Source organism: Capricornis sumatraensis, chromosome X (assembly GCF_032405125.1).
Source record: "Capricornis sumatraensis isolate serow.1 chromosome X, serow.2, whole genome shotgun sequence".
Classification (NCBI taxonomy): Eukaryota; Metazoa; Chordata; class Mammalia; order Artiodactyla; family Bovidae; genus Capricornis; species Capricornis sumatraensis.
The window spans coordinates 77,658,278-77,676,397 of record NC_091092.1 but is presented as its reverse complement, the minus strand read 5'-3'; the positions used below and the strand labels follow the sequence as shown (position 1 = coordinate 77,676,397).

Below are 18,120 nucleotides of genomic sequence, written 5' to 3'. Positions count from 1 at the left end.
CTTTAGTTCCTCTTTGCTTTCTGCTGTAAGGGTGGTGTCATCTGCATATCTGAGGTTACTGATATTTCTCCTGGCAATCTTGATTCTGGCTTGCGCTTCATCCTGCCTGGCATTCTGCATGATATACTCTGCATATTAGTTAAATAAGCAGGGTGACAATATACAGCCTTGATGTACACCTTTGTCGATTTTGAACCAGTCTGTTGTTCCATGTCTGGTTTTAACTGTTGCTTTTTGGCCTTCATACAGCTTTCTCAAAGGCAGGTAAGGTGGTCTGCTATTTCATCTCTTTAAGAATGTTCCACAGTTTATGTGATCCACACAGTAAAAGGCTTTAGTGTAGTCAACGAAGCAGATGTTTTTCTGGAATTCTCTTGCTTTTTCTATGATCCAGTGGATGTTGGCAATTTGATCTCTGGTTCCTCTGCCTTTTCTAAATTCAGCTTGAACAGCTGGAAGTTCTTGGTTCATGTACTGTGGAAGCCTGGCTTGGAGAATTTTGAGCATTACTTTGCTAGCATGTGAGATGAGTGCAATTGTGCAGTAGTTTGAACATTCTCTGACACTGTGCATCTTTGGGATTGGAATGAAAACTGACCTTTTCCAGTCCTGTGGCCACTGCTGAGTTTTCCAAATGTGCTGGCATATTGAGTGCAGCACTTTCACAGCATCATCTTTCAGGATTTGAAATAGCTCAACTGTCATTCCATCACCTCCACCAGCTTTGTTCGTAGTGATGCTTTCTAAGGCCCACTGGACTTTGCACTCCAAGATGTCTGGCTCTAGGTGAGTGATCACACCATCGTGGTTATCTGGGTCAGTAAGATCTTTTTTGTACAGTTCTTCTGTGTATTCTTGCCACCTCTTCTTAATATCTCCTGCTTCTGTTAGGTTCACACTGTTTCTGTCCATTATTGTGCCCATCTTTACATGAAATGTTCCCTTGGTATCCCTAATTTTCTTGAAAAGATCTCAGTCTTTCCCATTCTATTGTTTTCCTCTATTTCTTTACATTGATCACTTACGAAGGCTGTCTTATCTCTCCTTGCTATTCTTCAGAAGTCTGCATTCAGATCAATATATGTTTCCTTTTCTCCTTTCCCTTTCACTTCTCTTTTCTCAGCTATTTGTAAGGCCTCCTCAGACAACCATTTTGCCTTTTTGTATTTCTTTTTCTTGGGGATGGTTTTGATCACCACCTCCTATACAATGTTACAAACCTCCATCCATAGTTCTTCAGGCACTGTGTCTATCAGATCTAATCCCTTGTATCTATTTGTCACTTGCACTGTATAATCATAAGGGATATGATTTAGGTCATACCTGAATGGTCTAGTGGTTTTCCCTACTTTCTTCAATTTAAGTCTGAATTTTGTAATATGGAGTTGATGATCTGAGCCACAGTCAGCTCCCGGTCGTTTTTGCAACTGTATAGAGTTTCTCCATCTTCGACTGCAAAGAATATAATCAATCTGATTTTGGTATTGACCATCTGTTCATGTCTATGTGTAGAGTCTTCTCTTGTGTTGTTGGAAAAAGCATGTTTGCTATGACCAGTGCTTTCTCTGAAAAACTCTGTTAGCCTTTGCCCTGCTTCACTTTGTATTCCAAGGCCAAACTTGCCAGTTACTCCAAGTATCTCTTGACTTCCTACTTTTGCATTACAGTTCCCTATGATGAGAAGGACATCTTTTTTTGGTGTTAGTTCTAGAAGGTCTTGTAGGTCTTCATAGAACAATTCAACTTCAGCTTCTTCAGTACTAGTAATTGGTGCATAGACTTGGATTACTGTGATTTGAATGGTTTGCCTTGGAAATGAACAGAGATAATGCTGTCATTTTTGAGATTGCGCCCAAGTTTTGCATTTCAGACTCTTTTGTTGACTATGAGGGCTACTCCATTTCTTCTAAGGTATTCTTGCCCACAGTAGTAGATATAACGGTCATATGAATTAAATTCACCCATTGCAGTCCAGATAATCACGATGGTATGATCCCTCACCTAGAGCCAGACATCCTGTAATGTGAAGTCAAGTGGGCCTCAGGAAGCATCACTATGAACAAAGCTAGTGGAGGTGATGGAATTCCAGTGGAGCTGTTTCAAATCCTGAAAGATGATGCTGTGAAAGTGCTGCACTCAATATGCCAGCAAATTTGGGGAACTCAGCAGTGGCCACAGGACTGGAAAAGGGCAGTTTTCATTCCAATCCCAAAGAAAAGCAATGCCAAAGAATGCTCAAACTACCACACACTTGCACTCATCTCACATGCTAGTAAAGCAATGCTCAAAATTCTCCAAGCCAGGCTTCAGCAGTACGTGAACTGTGAACTTCCAGATGTTCAAGCTGGTTTTAGAAAAGGCAGAGGAACCAGAGATCAAATTGGCAACATCCGCTGGATCATCAAAAAAGCAAGAGAGTTCCAGAAAAAACATCTATTTCTGCTTTATTGACTATGCCAAAGCCTTTAACTGTGTGGATCACAATAAACTGTGGGAAATTCTGAAAGAGATGAGAATACCAGACCACCTGACCTGCCTCTTGGGAAACCTGTATGCAGGTCAGGAAGCAACAGTTAGAACTGGACATGGACCAACAGACTGGTTCCAAATAGGAAAAAGAGTATGTCAAGGCTGTATATTGTCACCCTGCTTATTTAACTTATATACAGAGTACAGAGAAATGCTGGACTGGAGGAAGCACAAGGTAGAATCAAGATTTCCGGGAGAAATATCAATCACCTCAGATATGCAGATGACACCACCCTTATGGCAGAAAGTGAAGAAGAACTAAAGAGCCTCTTGATGAAAGTGAAAGAGGAGAGTGAAAAAGTTGGCTTAAAGCTCAACATTCAGAAAACTAAGATCATGGCATCCAGTCCCATCACTTCATGGCAAATAGATGGGGGAAACAGTGGAAACAGTGTCAGACTTTATTTTTCTGGGCTCCCAAATCACTGCAGCCATGAAATTAAAAGACACTTACTCCTTGGAAGGAAAGTTATGACCAACCTAGACAGCATATTAAAAAGCAGAGACATTACTTTGCCAACAAAGGTCCAGACGTCTAGTCAAGGCTATGGTTTTTCCAGTAGTCATGTATGGATGTGAGAGTTGGACTATGAAGAAAGCTGAGCGCCGAAGAATTGATGCTTTTGAACTGTGGTGTTGGAGAAGACTCTTGAGAGTCCTTTGGACTACAAAGAGATCCAACCAGTCCACCCTAAAGGAGATAAGTCCTGGGTGTTCATTGGAAGGACTGATGTTGAAGCTGAAACTCCAATACTTTGGCCACCTGACGCGAAGAGCTGACTCATTTTAAAAGACCCTGATACTTGGAAAGATTGATGGCAGGAGGAGAAGGGGATGACAGAGGATGAGATTTTTGGATGGCATTACCGACCTGATGGACATGGGTTTGGGTGTACTCTGGACAGGGAGGCCTGGCATCCTGCGGTTCATGGGGTCACAAAGAGTCGGACACAACTGAGCAACTGAACTGAACTGAGCCCATCTTAGTTCACTGATTCCTAAAATGTTGATGTTTACTCTTGCCATCTGCTGTTTGACCACTTCAAATTTACCTTGATTCATGGACCTAATATTCCAGATTCCTATGCAATACTGTTCTTTACAGTATCAGACTTTACTTTTATCACCAGACACATCCACAACTGGGTTTTGTTCCCTCTTTGGCTTAGCCTTTACATTCCTTCTAGAACTATTTCTCCTCTCTTCTCCAGTAGCATATTGGGCACCTACCAACCTGGGAAGTTCATCTTTCAGTGTCATATCTTTGTGCCTCTTCATACCGTTCATGGGCTTCTCAAGGCAAGAATACAGAAGTGGTTTGCCATTCCCTTCTCCAGTGGACCACATTTTGTCGGAACTCTCCACCATGACCTGTCTGTCTTGGGTGGCCCTACATGGCATGGCTCATAGGTTCACTGAGTTAGACAATAGTTAGCTAGGTCAAAAATGGGGGAAGGGTATTCCAGATACAGTATTATGTGCAAAGGCATGGAGTCTTAAGAGAGCCCTGTGTACTTGAGGGCCTGTAGATGGTAACTTGACATGGTTAGAGCCCAGTGTGGACCAGCATGAGATGAGACTGCAGATGCCAGGAGAAAAGCCCTTGGGTCTCTAGGCTAAGTAGCCTCTCAAATAGTCAGAGCCACTGAAGAGTTTTCACTGAAAGAGAGTCAGATCTGTTTCTGAGAGCTCTCTATCAGTCGCTGGAGAGGGTAGATTGGAGGTGTGATGAGACTGGCAGCTGAGAGACCAATGTGGAGGCTGTTCCAGAGATGATTGCTGAATTCTAGTGAAGTGTTCATTGTTCACTCTAAAATGATGAAGGGTGTAGATAAAGAGGTGTTTAAGTGGCATAATCCATTGCAAATGGAGACCAGTTCCTGAGCACACAGAAGACCTCTTTCCAACTGTCCTCTCCTCTGCCACTGGCTCCCACCCCACTGTGTTCCTTCTCCTCACCTCTGTGTTTCTGAGCTTGGGATGTCCAGCACTGTAGGTAGAGGTGATCATCTTCTAGATTAGATTACTCCAAACCAACACAATGATGCATAAACCAGAGGGAAGTTTATTTCTTTCTCGTGGCGGGGCCATAACTTTGCTCTGGTGCCTCTCAGGCAGAAACACCCCTGGGGAAGCTGATTTGGAGAACAGGCACCCAGAACAAAGGTATTCTTGAATTTCATTTAGAGAATGGCAAAGCCTACAGCAGTGTCATCATACAGAGAGTACCAGCTTGTAAGTTACACAGGCCTAAGTTCTGAGCCCAACCATGCCACAATCCTTAGCTGTGAAACTTTGAACAGATTTCTTAACTTCTCTGAGCCTGTGTCTTCAGTTCTGAAATGGCAATGGTGATTGACCAATAAGACTGTTCTGAAAAATAAAAGAAATAATGAAAAGTGCCCAGTTCATGCCACATATGCCATTTGTGTCCATTGTTTTTCATTGTCTCAAATGAACACTGCCTCAGAAGACAATCTTCTCCCAGTAGATACTGGAATATTAATGTCCTCCAGAAACTGCAGTTCTTTTGCTTAGGCAAGGCTGGACAAACCTAGATGGAATCTTCTTCTCTGACATTCTTTTTAAAAAACCAGTTCTTGAATGCTTCATTATCTCATGTCAGACATGTTACAACAGCATGAAGAAAACAGAAACTTTTCTGGCCACTGACTGTGCTCAGGAGACACATACATCCCATCGGCAATGTCCCAGCATCCATTCGCCTTGATGGGCGGTTACTTCTGCAGGTGTACATCCACCGTGTACTGATTTTTCCTGGTTTCAGTGTCCAAAGGTGACCTTTTCCCACCCTTATCCCTAGAGTCTTGGGCCCAGAGCTCCACATACACTGACCACCTCTGAATGGGATCAACTAGAGCTCTGTGTTTTATAGCTTCAAGGCCCCCTTTCAGAATAAGCTCTGCTGGCACCACAAATGGGAAAGAAGCTGCAGCCCTTTGGTTGTGGAGCAGCTGGGACGGGTCAGTGAGTTTGGGTCAAGATTTGTGAAACTGTGTCCTGAGAAGCAGGCTGCCAGCTTCCCTTCCTGATCTTCTTCATTTAAGAAATGCATGGAAGAATCAGTCTGAGGAGATACCTAATAGAAAATACAACTGGCAGCCATCCCTGGCTCTGACTCACTGTGCACACTCCCGCAATTGTTACCATGGTTTCAAGGCTGAAGTTTTCTCTGCTCTGCCCCCCTACCCCTTCTGCTGTTCATTCGTCACTCTGCTCCCACAGATTCCTCCACAGTCGGCCTCCACAGACTGGTGCAGACTTAACCCTGTATAGAGGCTAGCTTTTCTGTTGTTTGTTTTACAAATAACATTCACTGCCTTTTTTCTTGAATTAAAAAAGAATACATGCCAATTCATATAAACAGAATATAATTTAAACAGAAAAAAAAGAAAGCTAGCCATAAACTTGCATCCCAAGACTAACATTTAAGATGCTTGTGATGCATACTGCATAGTTGAGATTGTACATGATTTTATCAGTCCTAAAGCACTTTTGACCTATGCCCATCATTTTCTCCTTTGATCTACTGGCCTCTAGGCACTGCTTAGGGCAAATTCAGCCACTTACACAGGCTTATTATTGTTGTTGCTGTTATCTGCTGGAACACACAGAATTCTCACAATGTTCCAGACACCAAGCATTTGCAGATACATCAGCCATTTAATGCTGGCTCTTCATTGGGGTCTGAACTTTGCCTCATTCCCACTCTTAAGACTGCCATAGCCAGTGGTCACAGGAAAGGCTGTCCCCTATGAAAAACCAGAAGTAAAGGTGTCCTCTTGGCCTCCTGGCTGTAGATGAACTGTTGAACATGAGGCCATACTATTATTGTCAATCTGCCTCATCTCCAGCAGGACTTTGAAAGTCAATACATAAGTGGGATCCACCTCAGAAGTGAGGGACCAATTATCTCCTCAGCTCTGGATGTGTTTCCCACAGTTGATCACTACCAATCCAAACCAAGGAGTGCCTAAACTGTGCCTGTTCAGAAATGACAGCAGTAAAACAGGGGGCTGCCTGTAATGCATGAGTTCGGGGTGGCAGTCTCAGAAATACCTGATCGCTGGCAAGTAGCATCTGAAGTCCCACAAGACTCGATTCAAAAACTAAGCTCTGAGCTGGAGGACCATTCTGGCTGGCATGGGCAAGATGAGAGAGCTATCTCATGAGGTGGAGGAAAAGCCCTGATCTTACAAAAATTGGGAGAAGAGGGGTTGTGGATAAGGGTAAAAAGTTTGAGGATGTAAATTCAAAACTCATTCACCTTAAGCCAACACTCCACAAACAAGTCATTGTTTTATGTGCTTTACAAACTTGTTTAATTCTCTTTACATCCTATAAAGTCAAGTCAAGTCAAGTCAAGTCGCTCAGTCGTGTCCGACTCGACCCCATGGACTGTAGCCTACCAGGCTCCTCCCTCCATGGGATTTCCCGGCAAGAGTACTGGAGTGGGTTGCCATTTCCTTCTCCAGGGGATGTTCCCAACCCAGGGATCGAACCCAGGTCTCCCGCATTCCAGGCAGACGGTTTAACCTCTCAGCCACCAGGGAAGCCTACATTTCCTTCTCCAGGAAGGAACCTGGACCCAGGGATTGAACCTGTGTCTCCTACATTGCAGGCAGATTCTTAACCATTTTGAGTCACCAGGGAAGCTGCACAGGTACTAACTACAGCAAATATTTAACAGTAGTAGTGTTAGTCGCTGGAGAAGGACATGGCAACCCACTCGTGTTCTTGCCTGGAGAATCCCAGGGACAGAGAAGCCTGGTAGGAGGCCGTCTATGGGGTCGCACAGAGTCGGACACGACTGAAGCGACTTAGCAGCAGCAGCAGCAGTGTTAGTCGCTCAGTTGTGTCCGCCTCTGCCCATCGTTTTCTCCTTTGAACTACTTGAGGCACTGCTTTGGGCAAATTCAGCCACTTATACAGCCTCGCTACAAGCTATAAAATAACTAAAAGCGAAAACCTAAAACGAAGGGCAGGCCGGTGTGTATGAGCGTGCAAAAGGGGTAGGCGGCCGCCGAGGTTCTTCCGGCTATGCCTTTGTCTAATTGCCCCGCGTGATTGGCTGGAACCCCGCGCCGAGGGACTGCAGAGGCGCCCCCCAACCCCAACCCCTCCGGCTTCCATTACGCACACGTGGAGGAAGCGGGTAGGGCAGTTGGGGAAAGGGCGCAAAGAAGGGCGTGTGAAAGAAGCCGCAAAAAGCAGAGGCGTAACTCCCCCCTGCCCCGCCCAACCTTTGGCTCCGCCCCTCTTCCCCGGTCCGAGCTTCAGCCCCATTGGCCCAAGAGTCAAAGGACCGGGCCTGCCCCAAGATATGCCTGCTTCCGGAGCCACGGTAAGGATGGCCAATTGCGATGCCGCTTTCTGGCATATGTTTAGGACAGACCGGTGGGGCCTGAAGGGGCTTTGTGCGGCAACCTAAGCAGTTGAGAGTTCAACGGCAGATTTTGGAAATGCCCCCGAAAGGAAAAAGCGGTTCTGGAAAAGGGGGAAAAGGTAGAAACCAAGAAGAAATGGGGTTGGGTGAGGAGCAAGGCGGAGGGAGCAGACCGCCGGGGTCCGGGACGGAGGCAGCGGGTTGCCAGTGACTAGAGGACTGACCAGGAAGTGATGATAGAAACAATCAATACAGACTTCAGTTTTGATTTAAAAGCATGGGGATTAGATGGTGGATAGAAGAGGAGAAAGGATTACAAGAAAGTTTGATTTTGTTGGTTTCTTCCGAATGGGCAAAACTTGGGAGTGAGGCTGTCATGAAGGATCCATTAGTTAGGTAACTACAGGGTAGTGAAATTTGGGAAAAAAGAGGTAGAGCAGTTAGTTGACTTTGAGAAGGAGAAGGGACATCTTAAGCTTGACGTCACAGAGATGAAGATGGATGTGGTGGTAAAAAGTGGAAGGCAAGAGTAGTTTTTTAAACAGCAGGACAAGTACTGAGTAGGAGTCTTGAGGACAGTGTTAAGCGTTTGGAATAGTCATTGGGGTGGTAAGAGGGGATGAAACACTTAAAAAAGGATTGCCCTTAGGGCTGAGAGCTTAAGATTGAAGGCTGTGAATTTCTATGGGACACAATCTGCTCAGTCATGATTTACCTAGTACCATATAACTGGCACAATACAGGATTGAGACAAGCTAAGTATAACCTGTAGCCAAGGTTGAGGTTTTGTTGGACAATGATAATAGAAGGAAAGCAACACAAGGGAATTACGAATGCCACTAGGGACACGGTTCAGATGATCAAGCATGGGATCCAGACTGGGAAGGGAAGGAGAAGTTTGATAGCATAGGAGAACATAGGAGGATAAAGGAACTGAATGGGGGGAAGGAGGAGGTGGTTCTGTGACATTAAAGAACCTGTGTTGTGGGAGTGAGGCATGAGAAGGCTGGAAGAACAGAAAGTTGTAGCCAGAGATTGAATTAGTTGTGAGTGGCACAGTTTCATCACGTGCCCCTGGGAACAGGTGGGGTGGAGTAAAAGGCATGGGCATTTGGGAGAGAGGTCTAGAAATGTGAGGTTAGGCTGTTGGATGGTTCCTCTGAATAGATAGTGAAGTCACCCAAGATTAGGGCAGTAATGAGGATGGAAAGGAAGCCTGAAGTTGCTGCCAGAGTTCTCAGTCAGAGGGAGTCAAGGGGCATTCAGAAGATGATAGCATCCATTGGGGCAGAGGGTGGGATGACCAGAAGGCATCATTGTTCTAGAGAAAATAAGTTTAGTGTAATAAAACTCCTTTGGCAGTAACATTTTCTTAGGCATTTGGTGGTTGGCATTTTGGATATTCAGTTTTGTGGAACATTTATTGAACAACTTTTGGGTGCTCAGCATTGGGGTTCCTAAGACAGGATGGAGTCTCCTGAATAAAATTTCAATGGGTCCCTATTACTTCTAGGATAAATTCCAAGTTCCTTAATGGAGCCCAAAGGCCCTCATGCCCTAACCCTCAGCCACCTCCCCTGGGTTCCTTTCACAACACTCCTACTTCAGATTTGGCTTCATCCCTAGTTTCCCCCCACATACTACACTATTCCCCTACCCTGGAATTCTCCTCACCATTGTCCTGTCTTTGCCTGTTCAGCTCCTACTCATCCAGGAAACTTTCTTTAACTGGCTAAAATGTACCTCTGTGCTTCCACAGCCCTCTATTTATACAGCATAGCTCATTCTCCTGAAATGATCTTTTACATAATTTTACATAACAATATTCCCGAGTAGTATATGAGCCCCCTGAAGGAATGTATTATGCCATGGCTTGTTCATCTTTGTATCTCCAGTGTCTGGAACCTAGTTACTTAGGAAATGTTTATGAACTGAACACTTAAACCAACAATAGTTCTTAGGAACATCAGCCTCTAACAGTAAATATGCTGCCATCAAAACAGAAACTGGCATAGTAGCAAAATGACACAGTAATAAAATGTAAAATACTGCCCATTGTGTTAATCTGAATATTGATAACTTCTTAGGAAGGTTATCAGTAGGCAATGTCATTGACTCCAGGAGTTTGGACATGAATGTATTCTTTAGCCAAATATGGGTGGTAGGAAATTTGATCTTTATTTAAAATATATTCTTGGACATTTTACCTACTATAATTGTGAGTATCCAAGTACATAGCTGCCGTGCTTATTAGAAATCTCACAAGAGCTCCAGGGTTTGCTCTTAGAAGGCAGGATTTCAAACTGGGTCTAGAGAATCCAGGCCAGGTTTTTGGTGCTCCCATTCAACTATTAGCACACTCACTTGTGTATCCATTTTCCGTGAAGGGTTTTTGTAGGGCACAAATTTCTTGTTTTAAGAGGTATGTTACAGGTTAATTTAGCTTGATGTAAAGTGTCTGCAGAGTTCCCTTTTGAAGCTTGGTGCTGTGATGGAATTATCAACTCCTATTGTGTTGAATAATAAGGTGAAAGTGTAGTTTAAATGAGTACTTGTCATCTCTTCTCTAAAGGAAAAGCAGCCTCTGGGAGTGAGAGTTCTGAGAAGAAGGCTCAGGGTCCCAAAGGTGGTGGCAATGCAGTAAAGGTGAGTTATTCTCCTTTTTTTTTTTTTTTTTTTTCATTTTAAATATAAATAACATATACATCTGTTATTTTGGTACACATAAAAGGAAAAGACAGCATGCTTAACTCATCCTAAGGCTAGCCTAATACTGACAGAAGATCAAGATAACACAAAAGTGGTGCTTGCTTCGGCAGCACATATACTAAAATTGGAACGATACAGAGAAGATTAGCATGGCCCCTGCGCAAGGATGACACGCAAATTCGTGAAGCGTTCCATATTTTTCAATGTATGGCAAAACCAATACAGTATTGTAAAGTAAAAAAAAAAATTAAAAATTTAAAAAGTTAAAAAAAAAAGATAACACAAAAGTGGATAATAATAGATCACTCACTTATGAAAAGTAATTCCTTTTAAATATTTCTTAAATGTTTTCTCAGACATCCAGAAATTCTTCATACTCTAGTATTCTTCCTTAAAATATATTAAGTCTTTGCAAGTAAGTGAATGAGTTGTTTCTCAGAATGAAATACTACTTGACAAAACCAAGAGCTGAGATGAGCAGGCAAAGGCATGGGTCTCATTAGACAGCTTCCCCACTGGTGAGCTACAAGCCAGAGCCCTGACTGTGAAAATTAAGGTGGGAGACAATTGCAAATAATTACTCGAAGTTCTTGACATAGTGCCAGAGGTATGTCTGCCCTGGGAAAATCTAATCCGAAATAGAATTATACTGTTTAACACTACATAAAAAGGCAATTTCCATGTTTCAGTCAGGATGTGGGATTCCATACTCTGATTCATTCATTCCTTAAGGATTTAGTGACATCTGCTCTGTGCCAAGCAGTGTAGTAAATTCTGGGTATTAAAAAAAACAGGTAAGAGATGGTTCCTGTTATTACAGTCTAGTTGGGAGCAGTTAGGTAAAGAAAGAAATTTCATTGCTATATGAGAAGAGCTATAGTGGAGTTGTAGCATATAAATGCACCTATACGTATGCAGCCAAAAAAAAAGAGCGAATGTAAATAGAGAGGGCCATTCTGCCCACTTTTCTACTCAGTGAACCCATAGAAAGATAGAGATGGGAGACATGAATTTGCTTTTCATATATAGTTGACCTTTGTTCTTATATGAACATCCCACCATGTGAAGTGGGATTCTGGTATCCAAAGATAATTTTCATAAAACATGGTGCCTAAATGCAAGCCAGCTACTTTGTCCAGGCATCCAGCTGAAGAAGTGGCTTTAAAGAGGCATCTTGCCCTTTCTGGAAACAAAAATAAGTTCAGTGTGGCTATATTTGAGGTATATGGAAAGGTGGTGGTGGTTCAGTCGCTCAGTCCTGTCCGACTCTTTGTGACGCCATGGACTGCAGCACGCCAGGCTTCCCTGTCCATCACCATCTCTCAGAGTTTGCTCAAATTCATATCCATTGAGTCTGTGATGGTATTCAACCATTTCATCCTCAGTCACCCCCTCCTCCTCCTGCCCTCAATCTTTCCCAGCATCAGAGTCTTTTCCAATGAGTTGGCTCTTTGCATAAGGTGGCCAAAGTATTGGAGCTTCAGCTTCAGCATCAGTCCTTCCAATGAATATTCAGGGTTGATTTCCTTGAGGACTGATTGGTTTGATCTCCTTGCTGTCCAAGGGACTCTCAAGAGTCTTCTCCAACACCAGTTTGAAAACATCAGTTAGCTAGGAAAGTCAGTTAAGGTTAAACTCTTTTGTTAAACTTTTCCTTTTGAAATAATTTTAGACGCACATTCAGTTGTAGGATAGCTGTACTTTTTATACATGTACATGTGCCTTTTATCAGGGGCTTTCCAGATGGTGCTAGTGGTAAAGAACCTGCCTGCTAGTGCAGGAGATATAATAGACATGGGTTCAGTCCCTGGGTTAGGAAGATCCCCTGGAGGAGGGCATGGCAACCCACTCCAGTATTCCTGGATAATCCCATGGACAGAGGAGGCTGGCAGGCCACAGTCCATAGGGTCACAAAGAGTCAGACACAACTGAAATGACTTAGCACTATACCTTTTATCCTGTTTTCCCAATGGTAACATCTTACAAAACCCTAGTACATTAGCACAACCAGGAGATTGACGTTGCTACAGTCAAGATCCAGACATTTCCATCATCCCTCCTGTTGCCCTTTTATAGCCATACCCACTTCCCCCCTGGATCCCCTACCCTCCATGACCTCAGAGCAGCAGCTAATCTCTTCTCCATTTCTATAATTTTATAATTTCTATGTAAGTGGAATGATACAGTGTGTAGCCTTTTGGGGTTGGCTATTTTCACTCACCATAAACCTCTGGAGATTTCATTCCACTTGTGTGTATCCACAGTCTGTTCTTTGTATTACTGAGTAGTGTTCCATGGACACATGAAAGTAGTGTGTTGAACTTTTCACCTGCTAGGGGACTGGTTTGTCTCCAGTGTTTCTGAAGGACCCAGTAGCAGAGGGACCCCAAACCCTTCAGCCTTTTAGGGTCTAGGCTCCTTCCACACCTGCCATTCTGCTCTAGACCGCACTCTTGAACCCGGCTCTGCCCTGTGTCACTAGAGCTGCCCAGATTCTGAAACCTACCTTCCGATCACAGCTTCCTTCCTCCTCTTGTTTCCCACCTCCCCCAATCCTGTTCTGTTCCTCTCCCTGCAGACCTCTAGGCCCTCTAGCCTGCCCTGTTCGCTTCACCTTCTCCCAGGCTTTGTGCCTGTTCTCTGAGCCCTGTATGTCTTATAGGCTAGAAATTAGATGGATCATGGAGCCCTGACTCCTTTCCTTTTGGTGATCCACTATGTCATCTGCCAGACCACAACTCAGAATCAATCCAGTGATCTCCTTTCTTTACACTCAAACCCAGACCTGCTGGGGCCCACTGGAGAGTCACATAGCCTCGGGGGTTGGGGCCACTGATTCCTGGTCTCTGCCCTGAGCTGGGCCATCAGAACTGCACGGAGATCCCTTGCCACTCACCTCAAGCCATCCACCACCCTCCTCCAGTCAGTCAGCAGACAGCTTCGTCCAGTGGTTCTCAACCCTGGTATATACATCAACTTCACCTGGAGAGCTTCTGAAAGTCTCCATGCCTAGGGGTCTACTCCAGACCAGCTGCCTCACAGTCTCTAAGTGTGGGGACTAGATCTTGGTATATTTTTTAGAAGCTCTTGGGGGTGATTCTGACATATGCCAAGGTTGAGAAACACTGATTCAGTCTCGCAGGGTTGGTGTGAAGGTTTCACGAGATCACGCATGTAAAGCACTTAGCACAGTTAGTATTAAGTACTCAATAACTGAAATATTGTTATAACAGTGTAATAATTCACAAGAAAATGTAATTCTTCATTACAAGGTCCTGGATCCTCATCATTCTGCAGCATTTAACCCTGTTGCCCATTTCCTCCTTGAAACTTTCTCTTGCCTTGGTTTCTGTTAACACACCTTTCTCTCTACCTGTCTGGTTCTTTTTATTATGCTTGTTGAGCTTTTCTTTGCTTATTAAACACCAGTATTCTCCACCGATGAGTCTTAAGTGTACTTTGCTCTTCTTCTCATTCTGTGTACTTCTCATTCTGTGTAGCCTCCTTGGGTGATCCATCACCTCCCATAGCATCAGCTGCTACCTCCATGCTCATCACTCCCACATTCTCTCTGGAGCTTGGCTCTTTTTTTCTAATCTTTTGTCTGCACCACCAGGCATGAAGGATCTTAGTTCCCCGACCAGGGATCGAACCCAGGCCCCTGCATTGGCAGCATGGAGTCTTAACCACTGGGCTGCCAGGAAAGACCCTTGGCTCTCTTCTAAGATGTCAGTCTCATACAGTTGCCAGTTGGTTAGTCACACTTGCAAACTCCACAGGTACTACAGACTCTGTCAAACTGTGTAAAACCAGAATACTTGCTTATTCATTTGTAAAGTGGTAGATGGGATCCCCTTTCTGTGATCACGAATGCTTTGTGCACTTTCCCAGTCATTAAACCAGGTTTGCTTTGTGAATGTAGAAGCAGAAAGAGGGAAACAGTGGAGAAGCAGTTTTAGCCAGGCTAAGATGAGGTCTGAGGAACCATCCTCATCCCCCAACATGTATCTCTCTAGTGTCCAGATTGTCCCTGTCTCCCCTAGGCAGTGCTGGACACATTCTATAGAAGTTTGCCTCTCTGAGCCCTGCTTTTTGACACATTTTTTTCTTTGCTGTGTCTGTCTTTTGTGTAGCTCCTCCAGTCCAGGATTCTGTCATTCCCAGTTTTACTAACTGAACCCTGAGGACATGGTTTGTCTGTCTCTAAATTTATAAGGGAGAAATCTTTAGGCCCTACCCTAGTGTATCACCTATAATAAGAAATGAATAATGGATTCTATTTGAGTGAGAAATGGGAAATCCTACAAAACCTATCTTGACAAAAGCATTTCTAAGGACATAGTGATTTTTTTAAAAACATGACTTTATATAAATATAAGTTACATTTGAATACTTTTTTAGGGTTGAGTATTCTTAATCTTCAACCTATGATTCTTTTTCTAAGTGTTAAATTGTGGAGGGGCTTTATGCAATTGGCCTCTTTTGGTAAAAAGCATTTCTTCTTCTTTTTTTTTTTTTTTTTTGGTGCTTTGATATATATTGAGAACTCCCCAAATACACAATCTTAGAACAATCCAGGTATCTAAATTACTGATGCATTAAATTCACTCAGGTAATACAGTATTAAATAATACAAACTTTAACACAAACATCTGTGACTGGTTTCTAGGAGTTTTCATAAATTGAAGTATCTCTTTATAATCAAATTCCTTTGATTTTTTCCTTGTATTGTTCCAACTTTATACATATAAATTAAGATTTAAAGCTTACAGGTAATTTAATAAACACTTCACATAGGCTGTTTTTGATTAGAAATGTTTGTCATTATACACCCAACCCCTGTGTTAAGAACAGCAGCCAGAAATATTGTTTTCATTTCCTCAAATGTTGAAGTCAGAGAAATCTATGAGTGAAAGTACTGCTTAGTCTAGTTCAAGTAAAAAGCATTTCTTTGTGGGTTTTTCTTCATATCATTCCACCTCTGATAAATTACTAGGTAACTTTTATTGAGTGCTAGCTGCATCATCTCAGTCTTCACAACACAGTTACTGTTATTTCAGTGCACAAATGGGAAAACATTTAGAGATTTAAAACATGCCTAAGACCATACAGGAGAGTGGGGATTTGACTCCAGCTCTCAACCATTATCATGTTTCCTCCTCTTGTTATCATTGAGGTACATGGTAAAGGATGGGAGCATTCCTCAGCCAGGTGCCCAATTTCCATCTAAATCTGGGTTCTAAGATACTGTCTTATACAGGAAATGGGTTTTTGCCCCATTGGACTATTGCCCAGTTGGGCAGACTTCCAGAATTTTCCATCGCCATGAGTGAATGCGTTTGTTTTTTTTTCCACTAGTATGGGGGTAATCCTGATGTGACTGCTTTATTGTGAGGAAAGAAATCATTTGGGTCTCCAGCTATTACATGAACATGTTTTTTCCTTGTAGGTCAGACACATTCTGTGTGAAAAACATGGAAAAATCTTGGAAGCCATGGAAAAGTTAAAGTCTGGAATGAAATTCAATGAAGTGGCTGCACAATATAGTGAAGATAAAGCCAGGCAAGGGGTATGGTGCATTCATCATTTAAAATGTCTCTCATGGAGGACACACAGCAGTAGGGATTATTTTTGTTTTGCCATTAGTTTTAGGCATATCTTAAAGATCTTAAAAGCAGAAATGTCCAACTTGTGAACAGTTGAATACAGGTCATCTTTGTCTAAACCTTGGCATAACCAAATTTACACAGCTAACAGATACCTAGGGCTTCCCTGGTGGCTCAGATGGTAAAGAATCCGCCTGCAATGAGAGAGACCTGGATTTGATCGCTGGGTTGGGAAGTTCCCCTGAGGAGGGCAGCCAGCAACCCACTCCAGTATTCTTGCCTGGAGAATTCCATGGACAGAGGAGCCTGGAGGGCTACAGTCCATGGGGTCGCAGAGTCAGACACAACTGAGTGACTAAGCACAGAGTAGACACCCAGTAACATTGTGAGTGCTTGTGTGTACAGCCCAGGGTTGGGCCTCTTCCCCATTTTATGCTCATTGAGTCGTCTTCTCTCCAGCCCAGATGCATAAACCTAGGAACCTTAGCATTCATGTTGGGAAATTTTCAAGCTACAGTAGAACTGTTCCCTCTTCGGGGCCACTTGATATCACGTATCTTTTGGATTTTCCAGGGTGACTTGGGTTGGATGACCAGAGGGTCCATGGTAGGACCATTTCAAGAAGCAGCATTCGCCTTGCCTATAAGTGTGCTGGATAAGCCTGTGTTTACAGACCCTCCAGTAAAGACAAAATTTGGGTATCATATTATAATGGTTGAAGGGAGAAAATAAAATTGTATGAAAGACTACATATGTTTTATACATTATTTCTTTAAAAGGTGTTGAATAATCATTTTATTTTATGAACTCTGTCATTGTGGGTTTGTGGGTACAAAATCAGGTGGGTAAAGGTTGGTGTGCACAACAGTAGGTATTTAGTTGGTAGTTATCTAAGATAAGTCAAGCAGACTCCTTTTAAACCTGTTAGTCCCTTCCCCAAGAACTGCTTTATCTGATTCTCAGTATATCCCATAAGTTAATTTAGAAAGCTTCTCTAGAAAAGTCAAATATCAGCTCATACAATTCAGACTGAATTGGATATTGAATAGATGGATTAGCATATGAAAATCATAAAATAGGTTCCTAGACACTTGTTTTATAAGGTAGCCAACATTGATCTGCCAGGACAGTTGTTATTAGCTCTACTGTCATAACGTAGCACATGGCACATTCAACATTATGGCCATTCAACATTAACTCCTTTCTTTTTAAATAAACGTTTGTTGGAAGAAAAAACACTCAGTTCTTCTGTCAGTTTTTTGTACTAAACGGTAGCCATTGACAGTGACTGCTGATTAAAGGGAAGAATGTTGGAGTTCCCTGGCGATTCAGTGGTTAGGACTCAGAGCTTTCACTGCCAGGGCCTGGGTTTGATCCCTGGTCAGAAAACTAAGATCTCACAAGCCACAGGCCAAAAAAGAAAAAAAAAAAAAAAACAGAGAGGGATGTCAGCCTAAAAACGTTCCTTCATCCTCAAATGTATGGGTTACATTATGACAGTCCTCTCCAGGGTCAATGTTCTGGGTATCTACATTTTTTTTAATGCCACTTTTATGACATAACAAAAAAGTATATAAATATTATAAATACGATACTACTTCAAAAATCAAAGTTTGCAAGTGCAACTGTGTGATTATTAATAGTGATTTTTTGAACACACTGTGTTCTCTCTCAGCTGCATTTGACATACCCACATTATGCCACACAGCAGCAGTTCACCTTAGTTAAGTTTCCCATTTTAGACATTTCTAACCACCTGTGCTTCCATGCAATATTCCCCACTGAGCAGACTAAAGGCTGCCCACTCCCTAGAATACATAGATATGATACAGAGGGATGATCAAAATAGTAGGCATCAGATGAAACTGC

At 42.9% G+C, this 18,120-nt stretch overlaps 1 protein-coding gene and 1 non-coding gene across 2 annotated transcripts; both read left to right on the top strand.

The window, feature by feature from the left end:
- Positions 1–7,941: 7,941 nt before the first annotated feature.
- Positions 7,942–16,983, top strand: PIN4 (peptidylprolyl cis/trans isomerase, NIMA-interacting 4). Its single transcript, XM_068962984.1, has 4 exons — positions 7,942–8,055; positions 10,509–10,582; positions 16,095–16,214; positions 16,825–16,983. The coding sequence occupies exons 1-4, from the start codon at positions 8,013–8,015 to the stop codon at positions 16,981–16,983; spliced, it is 396 nt and encodes a 131-aa protein (XP_068819085.1). The 5' UTR covers positions 7,942–8,012.
- On the top strand, positions 10,740–10,846 carry LOC138072112 (U6 spliceosomal RNA). The gene has a single exon (XR_011144259.1). It is a non-coding gene; the product is annotated as a U6 spliceosomal RNA (small nuclear RNA).
- Positions 16,984–18,120: the final 1,137 nt, after the last annotated feature.